The sequence below is a fragment of the Nothobranchius furzeri genome, chromosome 9 (genome assembly GCF_043380555.1).
Source record: "Nothobranchius furzeri strain GRZ-AD chromosome 9, NfurGRZ-RIMD1, whole genome shotgun sequence".
Lineage (NCBI taxonomy): Eukaryota > Metazoa > Chordata > Actinopteri > Cyprinodontiformes > Nothobranchiidae > Nothobranchius > Nothobranchius furzeri.
The window spans coordinates 25,674,661-25,698,828 of record NC_091749.1 but is presented as its reverse complement, the minus strand read 5'-3'; the positions used below and the strand labels follow the sequence as shown (position 1 = coordinate 25,698,828).

The 24,168-nt window shown below is 41.9% G+C and overlaps 1 protein-coding gene across 1 annotated transcript in view; it reads left to right on the top strand.

The window, feature by feature from the left end:
• LOC107374496 (adhesion G protein-coupled receptor G3) overlaps positions 1-23,682 on the top strand; it is a 30,585-nt gene extending 6,903 nt beyond the window's left edge. Inside the window, exons 5-14 of the mRNA XM_054732580.2 lie at positions 864-1,023; positions 3,740-3,862; positions 3,995-4,111; positions 10,820-10,859; positions 11,034-11,128; positions 12,970-13,085; positions 13,586-13,854; positions 16,806-16,911; positions 20,354-20,682; positions 22,363-23,682. Of these exons, the coding sequence (XP_054588555.2) occupies positions 864-1,023; positions 3,740-3,862; positions 3,995-4,111; positions 10,820-10,859; positions 11,034-11,128; positions 12,970-13,085; positions 13,586-13,854; positions 16,806-16,911; positions 20,354-20,682; positions 22,363-22,475 (1,468 nt within the window). The 3' untranslated portion in view covers positions 22,476-23,682. The remainder of the gene's footprint in view (positions 1-863; positions 1,024-3,739; positions 3,863-3,994; positions 4,112-10,819; positions 10,860-11,033; positions 11,129-12,969; positions 13,086-13,585; positions 13,855-16,805; positions 16,912-20,353; positions 20,683-22,362) is intronic.
• The last annotated feature ends 486 nt before the right edge of the window (positions 23,683-24,168 follow it).

The window sequence follows — 24,168 nt, the reverse complement described above, 5'->3', positions numbered from 1 at the left end:
AGAGCAGCAGGAACTCCGAGAGGCTGCAGGCGCATCAGTGAGTTTGCGGCCGCTGCGCAGGGGGAGGGGGGAGAGGGCTGAAGCAGGAACTACCGTTGTTAAAAGAAATGTGTTTAACTTTGAAAATGTGGGCGCAATTTTAATTGTCAAAAACTCCAGCGAACCATTAGTTCATTTTGCTCAAATAGAAATAGAGGCCTCTTAGAGGCCAGGCCTCTAATACTGGCCCTCCTTCCAATAAAGGCCTGGAGCTTGATGAGCTTGAGTCAAATACAGGCCCGGGCCTGTATTAGAGGATTTATGGTATTTAATCTGCCGCTCTGCAGTTAGAACATTAGAATGCTGCTTTTTTTTCTAATTGCACAAGAGCGCATTTTCAGAGCAGATTAAATTTACAAACGCATCCAATTAATATACTGTTCGTATATTTAATCTGCCGCTCGAAAAATACGCTGTTAGAAGAAAAAGCTGCATTAAATGCTGTTTTTCTTTTTCTTTATTTTTTTTTTTACTGCAGAACGCTTCTCACAGATAGTTAGAATGCTGAGCATTCTATCACGCTAAAACATTATGAAAGGTTAAAAAAAAAGTCAGGCTCGGGTCGGGCCAGAGAATCCTGAAAACCTTTTCGGACCGGGTTGGGCTGGGGCTCCACCCCCTCGGGTCGGGCCGTACACTGGCTCAGATTTTAGGCCCGTGCAAAGCTCTGCTGTATACTACACGACGCTCAGCGCAAAACTCACCCCGATCTTGTGGATTCTCGCACGAGTGGAAAATCGGCTCAAAAAAGTGAAAAAGTCGCACAGTGCACGCCCGGCTTGAGTCTGTAGGGATTCCATGATATTGCTGTTTTCTTTCTGTAGCGTGGAGCAAGCACTCATCCATAAAATGATGGCAGCATCTCAGCTGGAGGAAGGTTTCCCGCTGACATACAACCTGAAGACCTTGTCGGTCAACGTTTATACCTTCAGCAGGGCTGGTCCGGAGCTGACAGAGGATATGGTCCAGATACAAGCTCCACAGGTACGCAAGCTGGGAAAATATTCATAATGTATATTTCATATCAACGATTTAGTCTCACTGTAATTATCAGATCATGTATATTTTTTATATTTTCTGGTTTCACTAATGTGTAGATTTGTTATTTTGTGCACTTTTTGTTATTTAGGCAGTGGTGGTTCTACATCGAATTACTCCCCGGGCGAGGCCCCCTTTGAGCACCCCCCCCCCCAACCGCCCAACCCCCCCCCCCCCCCCCACCACCACCACCACCACCACCACCACCACCACACCACCCCACCTGCATGAACACATGCATGTTTTCTACAAACAGGCATGTTTTATAGAACGACTATTGAACATTCATTTTTCTAAGTTGCACATATTTACATTAATTACTATGAAGTTGTCAGAATGTAAAGCACTATACATTATATACTGTATCAAAATATATAGAATCAAATATACAAAAACAAACAATAACTAAATATTAAGAATATATGAACATAATAGATAATAAATATTCTAAATAGCAAAAATATTTCACACATAACAAACTAATCACTACAGCATTGCACTTAGAACAGAAAACACAAACTAAAATTAAAACCTAACCTTGATGCAATGTCATCAATAATGTCATCATATGAAATCTGCTCCCCTACTGAGTGATTGATACTAATCAGAGCCAGGTGAGTGAGCCGCCCCTGAAACAAAGTTGACCTCAGGTATGACTTGATCAAGTTTTGAAAAGCTCCTCTCAGCTTGAGCCACAGTGACTGGCAGAGCAGTCCAAAAGTTGGGGTAGATCTCCAATAGATCTTTATCATGATCCATGATATTTTAGAATTGCCTCTGAAATTGTAATTTAAACTGACATAAAAAAACTGTAGACTACCAAAAAAGCCAACTTTTACAGAACAAATCATGTAAAAAATAATCAGTGCAGCCATCTGCAATAAATAAACAGGATAGTTAGTGGTGACTGGGGTGTTTTCTTCTGCTTGTAGAGTTGTTTTATTTATTATTATGTGAACATGATCAACATGTGTTTGTTGTTGTTCAGGCAGGCCACAGGCTGCAGCGAGCATTTAACAAATCCTAGTTTGAATCAGTAAAAAACGATTCAAGGACTTTTTTCAAACCATTTGAATATTCGTTTCAATATTTCAGCCCTATTAGGTCTGTTAGCAATTAAGTGACCGCATTTAACCGTTAAAATCCCAGTTAACTGGTTCAAAAAATTGAAAACATGCATCATGAGAGCGTACATACCTTTATCTTTCTCCTCTTTTTTCTTTTTTTTTTCCCCTGAATGGGGCACCTGGTGGTTTTAGCCTTTTTATGTTCATCTCTTCTGTTTGGCTCCTGACTCAGTAAGTTTCCTTTAGTCAGGACTAAACAATTTGACCTTGATGGGGGGGTGACCACAAAATCGTTTTTGTTTTTCCTTTTTTTATTCGGCCATTTCACACAATTCAGAGAAACCTGAAAGAATGATAGGCCTGTGTTTATGATATTATGAATGAAATATGGAAGAACGTTAAGATGTGATTGGCTTTAGCCATGTTAATACAGTTGATTCAGCCCCTGCACGCTCATTCATTTGGGAAAGACGCAGAGGTGAATTCCCCCCGCCGCACCCCTCCCCTCCTTGTTCTTCATAGACACACGGTGCACGTGAACGTTCTCAGTCAGCAGGAGCGCCTGCAGCTGCAGGGGGCGCCAACTTGCTGTTTCCAATCCAGACACTGTCATATGACAGATAATAGAAAACCTCGGTGCGGCGCAGATTTCCTTTTTTTTTTTTTTTTTACTCCGCGCTTGTGCGCCCCTTTTGTGTCATGAAAAAATGCCGCCCCGGGCAACTGCCCTGTCTGCCCGTGCCTAAAACCGCTACTGTATTTAGGCCTAATTCTGCTTCAGTGGCTTATAGTATGAATTTGCTTTAAATATTAGCTCCTCCCACTGTGCAGATATGACAAAAGTGGCACCTGCTCAGTAAAACCACCAACAGGGTGAAAAATATCAAAATATTGTAGGCAGAGACGGGCTACAACTTCTGGATCCACTTTATATAAATCGTTTTATTGATTATCGTCTCATGAAAGATAACTTTGACGTACACGAGTGACCGGTACTGGCTCCTGTCACCTGTTGTGAGCAGCGCTCTGCTGCCTGAGGGTAGGCCCCGCCCACAACGCCGCGGCTGCTGTGGCTCCCAGTGTTTTCTTTACTGTGGGAAACGGGTAATAATGGCTCTTTGATGGGAACAGGTTGCTGACCCCTGGTTTAAGTGTTTCAATTTTTTTATGAATTCGATTAAAAATAAAGGCGCCCGGCCCGTGTCCGAGGTAATTATACAGTCGTTGGCCTGAAGCCCGGCCCGAGGGCCGTCGGCCTAGGGCTTCAGTGCAGGGCTCTAGTCTGGTTGGCAGTATGGGTAGGACAGTTCCTCATTCTTAGCAGTTATTTCTGGTGTTCTGAATATGAATTTCCTCTGAACATCCTCCATGTTTCAGGCCTCGGTGGGCTTGAGAGCATATTTTCTTTTCAGGTGTCGTCTGATATCTTTCAATTCATTCCTAGCTCCAATCTATCCTTTATTCTCAAAGAATCATGTGTCATCAAAGAGAATACATTAGAACTTTTACTAATGATCCTCTTCCCTATCAATGACACTTCAAGTAAAGGGTATTATGAGGATTGTGAGTTGTTTTCCGTTTACATGAATTGCTAGTTGCTGCCTGACAATGAGTCATCTATCCCTGAGATTTGGCTGCCAGTGAATGCATTGAACCACATTAAAGAACAGAAAACAACTATTGCAGTGGTCAGCTACATGCAAGACAGCCAGTTCCAGGTATTTCCTTAATTGTTTACTTCTTTTTTATTTATTTTCATTTTACAACAAATTGCTCTCGCACATTTGTGCATGCTCAGTGTAACAGTGTCCTGCATTTTCACGACTGCACATTGACCATTTCTGAATCAGTTTCACCAGGAGAAAATCTCAACAATGGCTCTCAGGATAGAGGTGTTGGAGCAATGCCTGCAGAATCTCCAGCCTCCAATCAAGATGATTTTTCCGATTACACAAACACAGCTTAACGTGAGTATTACGTCCCCGGCTCTCTAGGAGAGATGAGGAGGGGAGTAATAAAAGTAGTGTGTGGGTGAAATAATAATCAGAGTGTTGTGTCACTTTAAAACCAAGAATTTTATTACAAAAACGAAGGGAATATTTACAACGAACCTAAAACCAATACTATATACTAACAAAATGAGCTATATTCAAAAGGGAGATAACGAAAAGCGCCGCTCCAAAAGGGGGTGGGAAGAAAACCGAGAATAATAAATATATATGGACAGTGATCCCTCGCTACTTCGCAGTTCGTTTATCGCAGATTCACGACTTCGCGGATTTTTTTGGAGCCTTATTCAAGGGAAATTCGACGATTCGCGGTATTTTTCTATGCGAAATGTCAAGAAATTCCTGTTTATTTTCATCAATTTCATCATAAAATGCACTTTTTGTAATAAAACTATAAAAACCAAGTAAAAAAAAAAAATTTTTTTCTTGAGTTTTACCCACAAAAAGAGAATGTGATCATACGATAATTCAATATAGTACTGTATGTCAGACTGGTCGGCTGGATTCGGGAGTTGAGCTTGTAGGGAGCGTGGTTTCACAGACGCGGAAGTGATAGCGTCGGTGAAATGCCGGCTCACGATTAATCTAGGAAACCCCCGAGCGTTCGAGCGTCAACGCAGTGACACGGAAATGCCGGGCGTTCCAGAAGTAAGTAAGATAACTTACTATGAGCTGACAGTTCGTTGGATTGATCGGTAGGTTGGAAACTCTGATCATGAATCTGAAGAAACGATGACTGAGTGGTGAGCTGGAAAGGCGACTTCCATTTATAGACGCGGTTTGTGACGTAGGTACGACGTGGAGGGAATCCCCGCGAGTGGCATGCTAGGAGTCCCTACTTCGCAGATTTTCACCTATCGCGGCCAGGTCTGGAACGCATCTACCGCGATAAACGAGGGATCACTGTACACCAAAGGGGAGCTCCTAAATCAGGTCAAAATGCCGGTCCGAAGTCAAACTATCACACGATCTAATTCTAAATCCAAAAGTTAAAATGAGTCAAATATCAAAGCCAAGCAACCAAGTGAACAGCGAATGAGGAGAAGAAGAATAGTGCAAACTCAGCCGAGTCTGCACTAGCCCTGGACCTTCTCACTAAACTGGTGGCTGGGAGCAGCTTTTAACTGCTGCCAAGTGATCATCACTGATTTGGAACAGCTGGGCACCAGGAGACAGGCGAGACAAAGGCGACTGAGGCCATCTTGTGGCCAAAAGGGACAAGGCACGTAACATGAGTCTTACTTCACTTTTGAGTCTTTGTAAAAGAGAACTTGATGCATTTCAAACCTTATAGAACGTGTTCAACAACAACAAGGGGAGGGACTTCAAAACTGTGTGATAGTTTAAAAGTCCTTTGATGAGAAACAAATGAGTAAAAAGTTCCAGCTGTATTGTTGCTGAATCCAAGGATCCTTGGATGACTGGGGAACCACAGCATTATCAGTAGGTGTGGGAATCTTCAGGCTATTGAACCATCCTTCTGCTCCCTCACATCCACTCTGAGGGACTATTTGGATGAAGAAAAACAAAGCAGGTAATGGTCTAAAATTAATTTACTTCCAGTAATGTTTTAGAAACGTTTAAAGCTTTTATACAAAAACATTTTTCAATGACATTATCCATAGTGATATCACAACTAGCACCCACGACCCTTGTCTGTGCAGCCCGCCAGAGTCCGCCACGTGTGGGGTCTCGAGTTTTCATCTCTCCTATTTTGAAAAGCCTGTCATGCGAGCTGGGCCTTTTCACTTCTTTTCATTTAATTTAATGATCATTTAATGTTTTACATTCATGCCTGTCCAGTAAATTTTCAGTTTGGTAGTAAATCTAACCAGAACTCATTTCAACAAACAGCCAGAAGCTTGTTTAGATTGTTCTAATTCAGTTCAAGTTTAGAATCTTTTCAAGATAAAAGCCCAAACTTATAAACACAAACCAGCTTTCACAACAATAATGCTGAGTTCTGGGACACAACTTTAAAAGTTCCACAGAAAACAACCATTGCTATAATCTGGGATGCACTGAAATGTGATTTTAGCATTAAGATGACTTGATTCACCCAACTAATGCAGCAGAGAGGCGAGAGAGTTACACCGAGTGAGAGACCCGCAGGCACATGTAGCGATTTACAGATTTATATCTATATTTCAAATGCGGTGTAGATATTCCAACATGTGTGGATTCAGCTTATTTAATTGTTAAGCACCTCATATTAGTTTAATAGGGGCACCACCAGTTTTGTTAAAACTGGACTGTTGAATTTGATATTCAGATCTGTTGATCAGTCTAAACTTAACCCTCTCAGGCTCAAAACAAGTTTTGATAAAAGGACGAACAACTAAGTCCTTCACGGGTACTTCCGAGCTAAAAAATGCTCATGAAATACGAATGTGAAGTAACCAGGTAGATAGGTTTTAACGTTGCAAATCTGCAACGCCTTCCTCCAGAGGGTTAACACCACAAATTTATCTAAAGGATGAATTCTTGCCAGAATGCGCTGACTTGTTCTCGAGATCGCTGAAAATGATCAGACTTTTAATTGTGAGGTTATTACAAAACATCAGTTAATACAGATGACAAATGAACCAAACATATATTTATAGTTTCATGCCTGGAATTAGGAAGATGGATAAACCCAAAGCTTTATGGCAGTGATATGAAACAAACTGACCTGTAATAAAGTGGAAATTAGGTGACACACAATAATATAGTAGAATTAAGGATAAGTTTAAATGGGGAACAAAGTGGATTGTGGTGTGAGCTCATGTGAACGTGTGTGTGTGTGTGTGTGTGTGTGTGTGTGTGTGTGTGTGAGTGTGTGTGTGTGTGTGTGTGTGTGTGTGAGATCGAGGGGTTGTGGTAATGTAAAAGGGGGCGTGTTCGTGTGTGTGTTAGGGGTTGCATGACTTAACTTTTTTTAAAGTCGACAGTCAAGTAATGAAAATCGAGTCGACTTCGACTAGTCGTTGATGATGTCATACACCTGAAGCGGCACGGGTCGGTAGGTTCGCTGGAGTTTTTGACAGTTAAAATTGCGCCCACATTTTCTAAGTTAACACATTTCTTTTAACAATGGTAGTTTCTGCATCCTACTTCAGTCCTCTCCCCCCTCCCCCTGCGCGGCAGCCGCAAACTCACTGATGCGCCTGCAGCCTTTCCTGCTGCTCTAAACATTAAAATAATTATTTCATTTTCTGTTCCTCACTTCTGATTAGCTTCAATGGTGTCTGTTTGTTGCAACCACCAGGAACAAAAACTAACTTGTTTTTATTTGACTATTTTTGTGTCCTGTCTGTTTATTATCTTCCTGCATCTCCTCTCAATCCTAAAGAAAAACTGCTACCTGGGTTCATATATATTCACCTTATGAGTTACCTTTGAACTGCAGTTCTAAAAGATCCACCGACCGCAAAAACAGCGGAGTGCCGCTGCTCGCCGGCCGACTCCAATGGGACCGTTTTTGTTGTGGAGTTCGTGCCGGAGCGGAGCGGAGATAGTGGAATTTTGGGGGTGCGTCACCGGAGGACAAAACAGGTGATGCGCCTCGCTCCGCAGCAGCGAAACGCATCAGGCACAAATAACAGACAGAAAACATTAAAGGAAATGAGCCGACATGAACGATCGCGTGTTTAATTTGTTTTTGAGGTGGTGACACCTGATTTGGCGGTGCTCAGGACGCAGATGTCTGGAGCACGTCAACGATCAGAGCTTTGCATGCGCAAACTGGTTAAGATTAGGATGGGGGTGAGGGGAAGGCAAAATTGCAAGAGGGAAAAGGTCACAGTTTGGTTAAATGTCCATTTTACCGCCGGTGTCAGTACCGACGCTCTGGCACAGCGCGTCGCCTCCGCCTCCTGACGCAGGGGCTCATCACTTGCTGTCTTTTCTGGTGACTGCATCTTGTCAGTCATTATCACGTGACAGCGTCGATGACAGGCATAAAAAGTCACTACAGAGCCGTGAAGTCGACTAGGTCATACAACCTCTAGTGTGTGTGTGTGTTTGTGTGTGTGTGTGTGAGATCGAGGGGGTGTGGTAATGTAAAAGGGTGTGTGTTCATGTGTGTGTGTGCATGCAAATGAGAGTTCGTTGCAGCAGACAAATGAGAAGAAATCCTAAAAGTTACCATGGATTTAGATCGAGATGAAACACGCCATAAATGTGAGGGTCTGAATTCACTAATCGGGCTTTAGCAAGAAAAGTCAGCCAAATGAAACATATTTAACAAACCTTTTTCCTCATCGCCAGAGGGTAGCCACAGGACTGAGACAGCCGGGCCTCCTCTCTCCTGGACCGAAGGATTTTGGCCCCCGAGTTGGCCAACGGTCATCTGTGTGGAGGAGGAAAACCACGTTCCTTTGCAGAGGCTTGGCTTGTGTCTCTTCAGCAGCACCGGAAACTTTGAATAATAAACACAAATACAAGGGCTTATAAAGACTACAGGTGCTGGCCAGTAAATTAGAATATCATCAAAAGGTTGAAAATATTTCAGTAATTCCATTCAAAACGTGAAACTTGTACATTATATTCATGCAATGCACACAGACCAATGTATTTCCAATGTTCATTACATTTAAATTTGATATTCATAAGTGACAACTAATGAAAACTCCAAATTTGGTATCTCAAAAAATTAGAATATTCTGAAAAGGCTGAATATAGAAGATACCTGCTGCCACTCTAATCAGCTGATTTACTCAAAACACCTGCAAAGGCCTTTAAAATGTCCCTCAGTCTTGTTTTGAAGGCACCACAATCATGGGGAAGACTTCTGACTTAACAGCTGTCCAAAAGACAATCATTGACACCTTGCACAAGGAGGGCAAGACACAAAAGGTGATTGCTAAAGAAGCTGGCTGTTCGCAGAGCTCTGTGTCCAAGAACATTAACAGACAGGCGAAGGGACGGAAAAAATGTGGTAGAAAAAAGTGTACAAGCTCTAGGGATAACCGCACCCTGCAGAGAATTGTGACGACAAACCCATTCAAAAATGTGGGGGAGATCCACAAAGAGTGGACTGCAGCTGGAGTCAGCGCTTCAAGAACCACCACGAGGAGACTCATGAAAGACATGGGATTCAGGTGTCGCATTCCGTGTGTCAAGCCACTCTTGAACATGAAACAGCGCAAGAAGCGTCTCGCCTGGGCCAAGGACAAAAAGGACTGGACTGATGCTGAGTGGTCCAAAGTTATGTTTTCTGATGAAAGCAAGTTCTGCATTTCCTTTGGAAATCAAGGACCCAGAGTCCGGAGGAAGAGCGGAGAAGCACAGAATCCACGTTGCATGAGGTCCAGTGTAAAGTTTCCACCGTCAGTGATGGTGTGGGGTGCCATGTCATCTGCCGGTGTTGGCCCACTCTGTTTCCTGAGGTCCAGGGTCAATGCAGCCGTCTACCAGGAAGTTTTAGAGCACTTCATGCTTCCTGCTGCTGACCAACTTTATGGGGATGCAGACTTCACCTTTCAACAGGACTTGGCACCTGCACACAGTGCCAAAACCACCAGCACCTGGTTCAAGGACCATGGTATCCCTGTCCTTGATTGGCCAGCAAACTCGCCTGACCTTAACCCCATAGAAAATCTATGGGGTATTGTGAAGCGGAGGATGCAATACGCTAGACCCAACAATGCAGAGGAGCTGAAGACGACTATCAGAGCAACCTGGGCTCTCATAACACCTGAGCAGTGCCACAGACTGATCGAGTCCATGCCACGCCGCATTACTGCAGTTATTGAGGCAAAAGGAGCCCCGACTAAGTATTGAGTGCTATACATGCACATTCTTTTCATGTTCATTCTTTTCAGTTGGCCAACATTAGAGAAACAAACATTTTTTCATTGGCCTTTAGAATATTCTAATTTTCTGAGATACCAGATTTGATGTTTTCATTGGTTGTCACCTATAAATATCAAAATTAAACGTAATAAACATCGGAAATACATTGGTCTGTGTGCATTGCATGAATATAATGTACAAGTTTCACGTTTTGAATGGAATTACTGAAATATTTTCAACCTTTTGATGATATTCTAATTTACTGGCCAGCACCTGTAAATTCTGGAAACTTCCAGAAAAACCCCTGAGAGGTTTTAGGTGGGTCAGGCCGTGACAGGTTGATATGAAATAAGTCTGTTTCTGATACTGTCCGAGTCCTCTGATCGGTACGGGACAGAAACATGTCACGTAGTGAAATCTACGACTCTGGGATTGAGTGTAGGAGTTGAAACCAGATGTGCTGGAAAGGAATTTTGGAAATTATGACTGCAGGTCAGAGAAATAAAAGTTTTGTGTGAAAAAACAGTTTGTTTTCCTTCTTCTCATAAATCCAACCAAAATTAATTTGAGAACGTGAAATGTGGATTTCCGCAACACACAACACCAGTCTCACTCAGCCATCTCTCGTGTCTTTGAAATGTTTACTTGTTTACTTTATGGTGCATGTTTATTACACACAGGTCTGTGCTCCTCATAAACGGTCCATGTGGTGCAGTTTGTTCCACCTTCTTATGCTCTTGTTGTTCATTTCTATTGATTCAGTACATTTTAACATAAACATTTATCCCCACCCCTCTTCTGTGTTTCTAAAATAACCTTCAGAAAAGCTAGTTTTTTACATTTGAATTGTAAAGTGTTGTGTAAGCTTGATGTATCTTTGTGTTTTCACAGAACAGCTTACGCTTACTGTGTCACTACTTTGATCAAAATGGTAGGTATGTTTCATAGAGGAAACATTGACCCTAACCCTTTTCCAAAGGGAGTTGTGGGTTCGGGTTTTCACTTTTATCCTCATGTTTTATGTTGTTGGTGGTTTTCCCATTTAAACGACTTGCCTTGTACTTATTTTCAAACCTTGACTAAGTCTGTTTGTTGTCATTTTCAGACTGGAAATGGAAACCAGATGGCTGTCAGACCCAAGTTGAGCAAAGCAATATAACTTGCAGCTGTGATCATGCAACACCATTTGCTGTCCTGCTGGTAATAAGACACACTCAGTTTAGCTAAAATCACATTTGTGCTGTTTAAAAAAACTTAAAACATCTATTCATGGTGGTTCAAAACAATGAGAATAAGATTGTAGCAATTTAGTTGTAACTTTGGAAGAGTGGACCAGTTCTTGATGGCTTGTGGCTTTTTTCCCCACTTTCCCCCTTTGTGACATCACATACAGGGACCTTTTAAAACAGCTGGTTTCAAACACACAATTCCTAAAACCAAACTCTGACACGACAGGTGGATGGGTTGTTTTCACATTTGGAGTGGTTATGGAGGCAGTAGACTAGAGGCAACGTTAAAGATTTTTGAGTAAAATGTCCCCTTTAACAAAATGTGGGATGCACTTTAAATTAGAAAAAAACCTATCCATCTATTTTCTGTCTTTATATGTTTTTTGTGCCTAAAATACGTCGTTTCAAAAATACTCTTATTTTAACATCACAAACAGGGAAATGGAACCCCCCATCCCCCACCCCCCCACCCCACACACACATGTCTGCATGGACGTAATTTGGGGGGGGGGGGGGGGGGGAGGACATGCCCCCCCACTTTTTCCAAAGTCAAGTTTTGACCCCTGCACTTTTTACCATCCAAAAGCAATATTACTTTATATTAAATTGACACTGGTTGAGCTCTAGGACCAAGCAGAAACTTTTGTGTTGAAGCCTGTTTCCTATTAGAACATACTGTAAAGATTCCCCCCCGTGTCCCCCCCACATCTAAAGTGAAAATTACGTCCATGCATGTCTGTCTTTCTATCATAGTGAGGACCCTCCATTGACTTCCATTCATGTTTGTGATTCTGCTATGCCTAACCCATACCCCAACCATAACCAATGCTGATCTATTCCTAACGCTAAAACTTAATTCACACCAGACTTCTAAAACCAGCTGGTAAGCTTCTAAAACGTCCTCACTTTAAAAAGTGTCCTCACATTGTAGGGAAAATGGTCAAAATGGTTCTCAGTGTGTAGTAAGTGCACACACACACACACACACACACACACACACACACACACACACACACACACACACACACACACACACACACACACAAACACACACACACACACACACACACACACACACACACACACTTGTCAGATGCTCTACTCCAGTTCCTCCCAGTTATCAGAGATGCTCAGCTTATAGCAGCTCGAGTGGGGGATGGGTGGGAGTGGTCAGCTTATTTTCTAAAAGTGACAGAGCCCACAAATGGCTCATTCTGTAAGGTGCAAAAGCTGTCAAGAACACAGCTGCTGAGATTCCTTTTGGTGCAAAGAACTTGATAAACATATTTGTATAAATATAAAACTATTGAAAAACCATAGTCATAGCCAGCAGTAGCTCAGGAGGTAGAGCAGGTTGTCTAGTAATCAGAGGGTTGTAGGATAAATCCCGGCTCTGGGCAAAGAGGGCTGCGGTGGTGTTCTTGGGCAAGACACTTTACTCACCTTGCCTGCTGGTGGTTTTTGCAGAGATCGGTGGTGACAATGTCTGGCAGCCTCGCCTCTGTCAGTGCTCCCAGGGCGGCTGTGGCTTCATTGTAGCTCATCACTACCAGTGTATGAATGTGTGTGTGCATGGGCAAATGACTGATTAAGTTTGAAAGCACTTTGAGTGGTTCTAGGATTCTAGAAGGTGCTATATTAAACACAGGCCGTTTACCTCTTTTGAGGTTTGCTGGTGGATGAGAGGCTGAAGCTCTGAAGGCTGAAGTCTGGGAGCCACAGTCCACCAGTTGAATTATCTTACTTCCTCTAATTGTTTTAAAAAGTAAATCAGTTGCTGGCAAATGATTAATTCCCTATTACCTTCCACAGATAAGAGAACCGATTGCAAAGGTTCATTGGGAAATACTGTCATACATCAGTTACATAGGCTGTGGCCTGTCAGCGTTCTTCAGTGCCTTGTCTCTTGTGACCTTCCTCTTTAGTCGGTAAGTATGTGCTCGTCAGTATCACGTCCTGATACGGTGTATTTAAGTCCTTCTTCTGTATTGTGATTTTTTTTCACAAAAATGAATTTGACTTTTCGTTGACACAAAAGTTTATTAAGTCTTTATTATTTTTAGCTCTTCTATTTAGGAAACGAGAATCCATAACCCAGTTACACTAACGCAAGAAATGTTAGGAAAAAAAGTTAAATGTCCGCTTTATCTGTAATGTAGCAGCAGACACAAGCATCCAGTTAGTGTGTGTGTGTGTGTGTGTGTGTGTGTGTGTGTGTGTGTGTGTGTGTGTGTGTGTGTGTGTGTGTGAGGTAGACTAATAACTCAGTCACAATGGTGGTTTTTATGCAACAATACAAATCATGTTGAGATTTTATCACAACTATTAGAAACAAACAAATTGACGAGTTTAAATGATTGTTTTAATCCCCTTGGTGAAAATGAACAAGTGTAGACTTTCATCTTTGTTTGAATCTTCCCTTTCGTAGAAACAATAAACTGGATTATTCCATCACTATTCATGTGTCTCTGAGCGGGGCCTTGTTCCTGCTCAACTCTACTTTCCTGCTGACGGAGTGGGGGGCCAGAGTCAGTCTAGGATGGGTGTGTGAATGTGTAGCAGCATTCATGCATTATTCCCTGCTCTGCTGTTTCACCTGGATGGCTATAGAAGCTCTTCACCTCTATCTTCTGCTGATAAGGGTCTTCAACACTTACTACAAACACTACCTGCTTAAGCTGTCACTTGCTGGATGGGGTGAGTGGTGCATTTTTATTATTTATCTAAAGGATCTCAGTTTGGAGGGGTCAGTTCCTGCCTTCTGCAAAGAGCAGTCAGAGGGATCTTATTCTGGAGAAGGAAGTTCTACCAGTGTATGTAACCTGCTGGCTCTCAGAAATAGAGTATGATTCATTCATATAAACAATATAAACTCTTATTCTTCCCTTTAATTTGTTTGAATTCAGTTTATTTACATCATGTCAATTCACGGAAAGAGTCATCTCAAGGCACTTCACAAAGTAAATATTCCAACTGAACCTATTATCAGCACAATGAGTTCATTATTCTATTTAGTGTACCATAAGGGTGGAAAGTATACTGACCATTACTTTCAGAGCTTCATTGCTGAATTAAACGTTCCTTCAGCTAAATTAAAATATAAAAAATTAACTACAAAAGTATTGGTTCGGCGTCTGCAGTGATGCGGACGCTGAGCCGATCTGTCGTGGGGAAGAGGGAGCTGAGCCAGAAAGCCAGGCTCTCGATTTACCGGTCGATCTACGTCCCAATCCTCACCTATGGTCATGAGCTTTGGGTAATGACCGAAAGAACGAGATTGCGGATACAAGCGGCCGAAATGAGTTTCCTCCGTAGGGTGGCCGGGCTCAGCCTTAGAGATAGGGTGAGGAGCTCGGACATTCGGGAGGGACTCGGAGTAGAACCGCTGCTCCTCCGGATCGAAAGGAGCCAGTTGAGGTGGTTTGGGCATCTGGTCAGGATGCCTCCTGGACGCCTCCCCGGGGAGGTGTTTCGGGCATGTCCTGCCGGCAAAAGGCCCCCGGGTCGACCCAGGACACGTTGGAGAGGTTACATCTCCAATCTGGTCCGGGAACGCCTTGGGGTCCTGCCGGAGGAGCTGGTGGACAAGGCCGGGGAGAGGACGGCCTGGAGCTCCCTAATTGGGATGCTGCCCCCGCGACCCGGACCCGGATAAGCGGAGGAAGACGAAGACGAAACTATAAAAGTATGCAGTGTTAGGTAATTTAATTTATATTGTTCTTATATTACCTTAAAGGAAGTCAGAGCACACACACACAGAGGGATTAGATTCTTAATTTGGTAAATTGTAACAAACCTTTCAACAGTCAACAAACTCTGCAAAGTGTGACACTTTGCAAAGGGTGAGAAAGAATCAGACCATACAACACGGAAGCCATTTTCCTCTCACAATCAGCCAAAGCTTGCGCAGAGCTTTTATTGAACACATACACACCCACAAATAGGTGAAACCCCTGTCTGACCAGTTTGCTTTAACTAATGGAAAAACACCTCGAAACACCTCGAGCCGAAAGGAGTTTCTGAAAACACCCAAACGTAAACAAGTAACTAGGTCAGGGTTTTTCCTAACAACATTTAAGCAGCAAGGGTGAATGAACTCTTCACATAGACAAAGGAAAAGATTTCACAACAAAGATGAACAATTAAAAATACCTATCATGCAGCACATTTCATTATTTGGTTTACAAAAACAAAAGCTTGTTGTGTTACCGTAAATCCTCTAATATTGGCCTGTATTCAATTAACGGCCGGGTATCACATTTTGGCCGGTGTCTGAGTCGGCGGAGGTGAATAATGGCCGGTTTTTTATTGTGGCCGGGTGGAATGTGGTAACAAGCAAGTACCACGGGGGTGGGGGGTGGGATGCGGCTGTGTCATCCATCTCACTTTTGATTTGCCAGTGATAGACCGCGAGGGTAACTTTAACCGTGCGGAGACGAAGAGGAGGCGAAAATTTGATATCAAGTTCAAAGAGAACGTGCTGATTATGCTGCAGAACACTCTGGGGAGCAGTAGGGGTTGTATGAACTAGTCACTAGTCGACTTCACCGCTCTATAGTGACTTTTTATGCCTGTCATCGGCTAGTCGCTGTCCCGTGATAATGACCGGCAAGATGCAGTCCTCGGAAAAGACAGCAGCCTGCTGTCAGCAGGTGACAAGCTCCTGCGCGTCAGGCGGCAACGCGCTGTGCCAGAGCGTCAGTACTGACACCCGCAGTAAAACGGACATTTAACCAAATTGTGACGTTTACCCTCTTGCAATTTAATCTTCCCCTCACCCCCATCCTAACCTTAACCAGCTTGCGCATGCAAAGCTCTGATTGTTGACGCGCTCCAGACATCTGCGTCCTGAGCACGGCCACAGTAACAGTATCAAATCAGGTGTCGCCACCTCAAAAACTAATTTAACACGCAATCGTTCATGTCGGCTCATTTCCTTTTATGTTTTCTGTCTTTTATTTGTGCCTGATGCGTTTCGCTGCTGTGGATCAGGGCGCACCACCTTGTCCTCCGGTGACGCAAGTCACCGGTGCGCCGGCGCGCAGCGTGCCCTCCGCTGTTTTTGCGGTCGGTAGATCTTTTAGAACTGCAGTTCAAAGGTAACTCATAAGGTGAATATATATGAACCCAGGTAGCAGTTTTTCTTTAGGACTGAGAGGAGATGCAGGAAGATAATAAACAGGCAGGACAGAAAAATAGTCAAATAAAAACAAGTTAGTTTCTGTACCTGGTGGTTGCAACACACAGACACCATTGAAGGTAATCAGAAGTGAGGAACAGAAAATGAAATAATTATTTTAATGTTTAGAGCAACAGGAACTCCGAGAGGCTGCAGGCGCATCAGTGAGTTTGCGGCCGCTGCGCAGGGGGAGAGGGAGAGGGCTGAAGCAGAAACTACCGTTGTTAAAAGAAATGTGTTTAACTTTGAAAATGTGGGCGCACTTTTAATTGTCAAAAATTCCAGCGAACCAACCAAACTCAAATAGAAATTGAGGCCTGCCTCTAATTCTGGCCCTCCTTCCAATAAAGGCCTGGAGCTTGATGAGCCTGAGTAAAATACAGGCCCGGGCCTGTATTAGAGGATTTACGGTATTTTTGTTTCAACATATTCTAGTTGAATTTCACTGCGGTGTGTGTTTGATTCTTAGGCATCCCTGGTGTAATTGTTGCAACCTCTTTGGGAGTGAAAGATTTTAAACAGTTTTATGGAGTTACACAGCTGATCATGTCTGATACTAACACGACCAATGAAATGTAAGTAAATTACAATGGTTTCTGTCGAACCTGTAAGCATTGTGAACATTGTTTTAATCTATCAAACATTGAACATGAAATTATCTTTCTTCATATGGATCAATGTCATTGTTTTCATGGTACTTTAAAATATTGTTTTCTTATTTATGTGACTGTGTTTGGGTTTGGTGTTCAATAGTTTTGGCTTTTGTCTGGCCTGTGTACCCTGTATTTTTAAAAAATAAACATAATTTGACATAACTTGAAACAAAAGTTAAAATAAATGAAGAATCACTAGAAATCAACCAGTGGAAATTATACATTACTTCTGAACTGTGATCAATAGAAAATAAAGGAACATCTGAAACTATTAGAATATCCTAAAATGGCTCAATATTTATACTCACTTTTAAAACTCAGTTTCATTACAATTAGTGAAATATTTCAAGCCTCTATTTCTTGTCATTTTGGTGACTATAGCTCCAGATTAAGAAAACCCACAATTCATAGTTTCACAAGTTATAAAATTGTGGAAAACACTAAATAATGGAAACTTGAGGTGTCACACCCTAACCAGCTAACTCCAAACACCTGCAACGGTGAGCCTCAGTGGTCTCAGTCTGGGTCGGTTGGATGCACAATCATGGGGAAGACTGCCGACTGGATGGATGTCCAGGAGACAGTCAGATTCTGTCCACAAAGAGTGTAAGCAGTGGCGGTTCTACATGGAATTACTCCCCGGGCGAGGCCCCCTTTGAGCGCCCCCCCAACCGCCCCCACCACCACCACCACACCACCCCACCTGCACGAACACACACGTTTTCTATAAACAGGCATGTTTTATTAGAACGACTATTGAACATTCATTTTTCTAAGTTGCACATATTTACATTAATTACTATGAAGTTGTCAGAATGTAAAGCAATATACATTATATACTGTATCAAAATATATAGAATCAAATATACAAAAACAAACAATAACTAAATATTAAGAATATATGAACATAATTTATAATAAATATTCTAAATAGCAAAAATATTTCACACATAACAAACTAAAGATAATCACTACAGCATTGCACTTAGAACAGAAAACACAAACTAAAATTAAAACCTAACCTTGATGCAAAGTCATCAATAATGTCATCATATGAAATCTGCTCCCCTACTGAGTGATTGATACTAATCAGAGCCAGGTTAGTGAGCTGCCCCTGAAACATAGGTGACCTCAGGTATGACTTGATCAAGTTTTGAAAAGCTCCTCTCAGCTTGAGCCACAGTGACTGGCAGAGCAGTCCAAAAGTTGGGGTAGATCTCCAATAGATCTCATGATCCATAATATTTTACAATTGCCTCTGAAATTGTAATTTAAACTGACATAAAAAAAACTGTAGACTACCAAAAATGCCAACTTTTACAGAACAAATCATGTAAAAAATAATCAGTGCAGCCATCTGCAATAAATAAACAGGATAGTTAGTGGTGACTGGGGTGTTTTCTTCTGCTTGTAGAGTTGTTTTATTTATTATTATGTGAACTTGATCAACATGTGTTTGTTGTTGTTCAGGCAGGCCACAGGCTGCAGCGAGCATTTAACAAATCCTAGTTTGAATCAATAAAAAACGATTCAAGGAATTTATTCGAACCATTTGAATATTTGTTTCAATATTTCAGCCCTATTAGCTCTGTTAGCAACTAGTTGACCGGATTTAACCGTTAAAATCCCAGTTAACTGGTTCAAAAAATTGAAAACATTCATCATGAGAGCGAACATACCTTTATTTTTCTCCTCTTTTTTTCTTTTTTATTCCTGAATGGGGCACCTGTTGGTTTTAGCCTTTTTATGTTCATCTCTTCTGTTTGGCTCTTGACTCAATAAGTTTCCTTTAGTCAGGACTAAACAATTTGACCTTGATGGGGGGGTGACCACAAAATCGTTTTGTTTTTCCTTTTTTTATTCGGCCATTTCACACAATTCAGAAACACCTGAAAGAATGATAGGCCTGTGTTTATGATATTATGAATGAAATTTGGAAGAACATCAAGATGTGATCGACTTTAGCCATGTTGATAGTTGATTCAGCCCCTACCCGCTCATTTCATTTGGACCCACCCAGAGGTGAATTCCCCCGCCGCACCCCTCCCCTTCCTCTTCTTCATACACACACGGTGCACGGAGCGCCAACTTGCTGTTTCCAATCCAGACACTGTCATATGACAGATAATAGAAAACCTCGGTGCGGCGCAGATTTCCTTTTTTTTTTTTTTTTTTTTTTTTTTTACTCAGCGCTTGTGCGCCCCTTTTGTGTCATGAAAAAATGCCGCCCCGGGCAACTGCCCTGTCTGCCCGTGCCTAAAACCGCTACTGAGTGTAAGCCACTAAATGTCCATAGAGTGCTGCTTCCAAGCATGTTCATAGAAAGTTATGAAGAAAGAAAAGGCGTGGAGAGTTGTAGCCTTGAGATGATTGTTAAGCTAAAACCATTTAGGAAATTGAGGCAGTTCACAGGAAGTGGACTGAGGCTGGAGTCAGGGCATTAAAAATCTCTACACTCAAACAAGAACTGCAAATGTCCATTTCTTGTTACACTCATTGCAAATCAGGAGAGCCTTGGCCTAATGCCCTCCATGACACTCTGCATTGATGTGCTAATTCATGTGTATAGAGCAGTAGTAATATGTTTAGCCTAAAACAAACGTTAATCAAGTCATTTCAATAACCATGGAGATTTTGTTTCTCATTTATTAGAGCAGCAGTCCTGGTCCTGGAGGGCCGGTATCCAGCACGTTTTAGTTGTTTCTCTGCTTCAACACACTCAGTGGTTGAAACATCTGAGCAGTAGCTCATCAAGCTCTGCAGATGCCTGTTAATCACCTGCTGATTGAAATCAGTTGTGTTGAAACAGAGCTGAATCTAAAACTGCTGGATACTGGTCCTCCAGGACCAGGATTGAGAACCGCTGTATTAGAGGAATGGCTCCAACAGTTTTCCCCCTCATCTGTATGCTTTGTTGTTTAGATTTAGCATTTTTCAGATTACTCAGTGTCATAGCCCCTTATTTCCCACACGTGGGTTTACTTCACCCTAGACCTGTTCTTCATCAGGGCAGAATATAAGTCACACTCTCCACTAACATCCCACTTTCTTTTCATTCAGAGTCAGATCCTACAAAGTCAGTAACAGCAGTTTTCCTGATAAATGGTTGAGTCATCTTTTCAGCATTTCCTCAAGTTGTGCAAAAACTTGTTAACCATCCATCCATTCAAATGAGCAGAGAAACATCTAAAGTATGCAGGATAGTGACCCTCAAGCACCAGGATTGAAGATGATTGGTCGACACTGATGATGTCATAGTTTTCTTCTAATCTTTGTTTTCCATGCTGCGTGATTATTAATTCTGATCTTTTTGTTACGTTTTCTGTTTGCCATGTTAAGGACTATTTTCTGTCTTATGTTACAGCTGCTGGATCACAGATGACTCCTTCTTTTACTCATTGAACCTTGTTTATTTCACACTTATATTCGTCTTTAACTTTGGCATACTGATGGCAGTGGCTTCCAGTTTCTGTAAAATGAAACAAGCAATAAAGAGTAACTCAATGCTGAGAGCTAAAGCTAAAGGAAAATTAATGGGAGTCCCACAGAGGTTCAGTGCATCCTGCAAGAGTGGCCTGACTTTACTGGGACTTACCTGCCTGATGGGAACCTCTTGGGGCCTGGCCTTCCTGGGATCTGGATATGTCAACTATCCCATCCTCTATCTTTTCTGCATCCTCAACTCCTTACAAGGTGTCAGTTGTGGTTTAATTCTTCTTTGACATTCATTCATTCTACATTCCCATTTTGACTTGTCTTAGATATTTACAAAGTAAACAGCAAAACAAAAGGGACTAACATAAAGTGACTCCCTGTTCTAATACCAGGGAGTAAAACCAGATGGTAAAACAAACGAAATATCTGTAAACTAAAATAACTAAAGCTTGAAAACTAAAACTCTACAGAGGCCTACAGCTCAGTTAACTCAAAGGTCAGCACCACAACAAAACAAAATCTCTTAACTAAAAGTCCTCTGGGGAAACACCGAATAAATCTGAAGAAAGGACTAGAGATTCACAGCAACAACAAGTCTTTACACCAACTAGCAGTTGAACCTTAGGGAAACCACACACCACACTGGAGAATCACAGACTAGCTCTGTGTCTCCTCAAATGAAGACTGGCTTCAGACTTGTCCTCAGGTGAGGATGATGGCAGATTGGGTTTGGCTGCAGCTGGCGTACCTCTCCCCGAGGTCCTAAACTGAGGGTTGGGCAGAGGGAGTCGCTCGGGAGCTGTTCCTGGTGCTGAAGGCTGTATTGTGGGTACGCAAGCCGCAGGTTAAATAGGAGGCAGAAGAGCTAAAAATGCATGGACCATAACACACCCCACGACTGAGATCTATACGTTGGTCATGGCCAGACTATATATTCACATAAAAAATGGCAATATTACACTGCCCGGCCAAAACTCTAGTCACCACCTGGATTTAACTAAGCAAATAGGTACACGCCTCCTATTGGATAATTACTGCATACGCAATTATGTTTCAGCTGGCAACAAGTTAACTAACCCCAACTGTTGCAATGAGTTTCTTCTCAATTCTTAAACAACCATGTGGAAAGACACATCTGGTGGTCGTAGAAAAGATGCTAGTCTGTTTGAGAAGGGTCAGATCATTGGCATCAAGCAGAGAAAACATCTAAGGGATTACAGAAACGACTAAAACTGGGTTAAGAACTGTCCAACACATTATTAAAAACTGGTCTGATGAGTCCAGGTGCATCAGGGTCAGAAAAGAAGCAGATTAAGTGATGCACCCATCATTCCTTGTGCCTACTGCACAAGCCTGTGGGGGCAGTGTTATGATCTGGGCTTGCTGCAGTTGGTCAGGTCTAGGTTCAGCTACAGGATGCTCTCACAGGAGATGAAGACAGTTTCTCTTCCAAGCACGAGGTCAGCTGACTACCTGGGTATCCTGAATGACCAGGTTATTCCATCTTCCCTGATGAAACGAGCATATTCCAAGATGACAATACCAGGATTCATCAGGCTCAGATAGTGAAAGAGTGGTTCAGGGAGCATGAGACATCATTTTCACACATGGTTTGGCCACCACAGAGTCAAGACCTTAACCCTCTGGAGGCAAACGTTGCAGTTTTGCAACAGTTAAAACTTACCTACCTGGTTACTCCACATACCTGGTTACTCCACATACGTATTTTATGAGCATTTTTTAACTCAGAAAAATGCCACAGCAAATTTGTGCTGTAGTCAAAGCTAAAGGAGGTTCAACTAAATAGTGAGAGTGTGTGACCTTTTTTTAGGTTGCAATTTTCTATGGGTTGGGCAGTGTACTATTCCTATTAAAATAATGATTTATAACTTTTAAATCAGATCATGATTCAACTCACTGTTCTGTCTTTCTGCCAAGGTTTCTTTATCTTCCTCTGGATCTGTCTCTCAGCAAAGAAGCAGAAGAAGAGGCAAATGGAAGAGAAACTGTCTTCATCTCCTGTGAGAACGTCAGACGTTAAATCTGAATAGAAATGCTTTTTACCACTACTAACATGTGGATTTCAACATCCTAGTCCTTGACATGAATACATTAAATTACCTTTTAATGTGGCACGTTTTATCTCAAATTCAATCTTTTAGTATCACTATAAAATGTTATGTATGACTTTAATTGCATTTAATAATTAAACTGTAAACATTTTTATAAACCTTTAAATAGCTGTTACAAAGTCATTGCTCTGCTAGATGTACATTTGAAATAGTTGTTGTCTCATCCATGGCAAAAAAATAAATAAAACTTCACAATAAAATGAATGCTAAAACCAGAGCATACAGTGGTGGTGAATCCCGCACCATTAAAACCGATTCATCTCTACACACTACCAGCGATATACGACACATTAACGAAACAGTGCAACTGGATGAAAATTGAATTCGATATGCTTCATGCATGCTGGTTATTAATTTGACAACATTTTTTGATTTGATAAAATTCATTATGTGATTTGAAACAAGCCCACATCTGGTTTTAAAACATCATCACAATAATTTTTCCGTCTTTCTTTCTCTGTGAAGAATATGTTTGATCCTCTATTGTTTTTGAGTCATCAATAAGTTCAACGTGAAAAGAAAAAAGCCCCTCATCAGTGACATTTACATTTGTACATATTTTTTTTGCTAGAATACTGTTGAACCAATAATAATAAGAAGAAAGAATGTGATTTTCTGCAAAATGCAAAACATCGCATGGACAGGAAGCTTGTCTTTTAATATGTCTGACAATAGTTTGTTTTTCTAATGCAGCTGGCACCACCTGGCTAAAACATACTGATGGTGCATTCCATGTGTCTCAAAATAACCAAGGACATAGCAGCTAAACTATGAAGTAATCAATGTAGCCATGTTTTTTACTGACAAGAGACACGCACGGAAAGATACGCTGCGATTTAGCAGTCAGTTGTATCCGATGGACACCAAAGTTACCAGTGTAGTTGCATTGCTAACGTCATGAACCAATCACTGGTTCGAATTGGTGAAGTTCCTCATCCCTACATCACACATGGTCTTCACATGTCTTCATATGCTGCATCACGTCTGTAAATAAGTTTCTGTCTGATGAATAAACATGATTTTATTACAAAAAACATTCAGTTAATATCAAACCTTCATCCATTTATTCTTCAGCTTTATCTACCTTCAAATCAACTCCAACTGTAATCTTCACTTGTTTAATAAATCTTTACACTAACTTTTTTTGTGTGGACTCCATTGGTGGGTGAATTATTAAATTCCCATATGTTGCTAACCAAGAATTTTATTATGTTTAAATTTGGTCAATAAAATTACATCAGATCAAAGTTCTGCGCTCTTAAGCCGGGAGTAAACTGTGCGACTTTTTCACCTTTTTGAGCCGATTTTCCACTCGTGCGAGGATCCACGAGATCGGGGCGAGTTTTGCGCCGAGCGTCGTGTAGTGTACAGGGGGTTACGAGAGGCGATTAACACCACGTGACCAGCTACCGATCAGCAATCGTGAGGTCGCACAAACTTCTGGCGTGTTTGAAATTTTGCTCGTCCCTCGTGAGGGTATCGCACTGTTGAAGCGGCGCTGCGACCAGCTGCGACCCAAAAAGTATCAGAACCGCTCACGGCGCATGCGCAATCCTGCATCAACACCGCTCCCCGCTATTTCCCTAATAACACACGCTGTTCGTTTTTATTT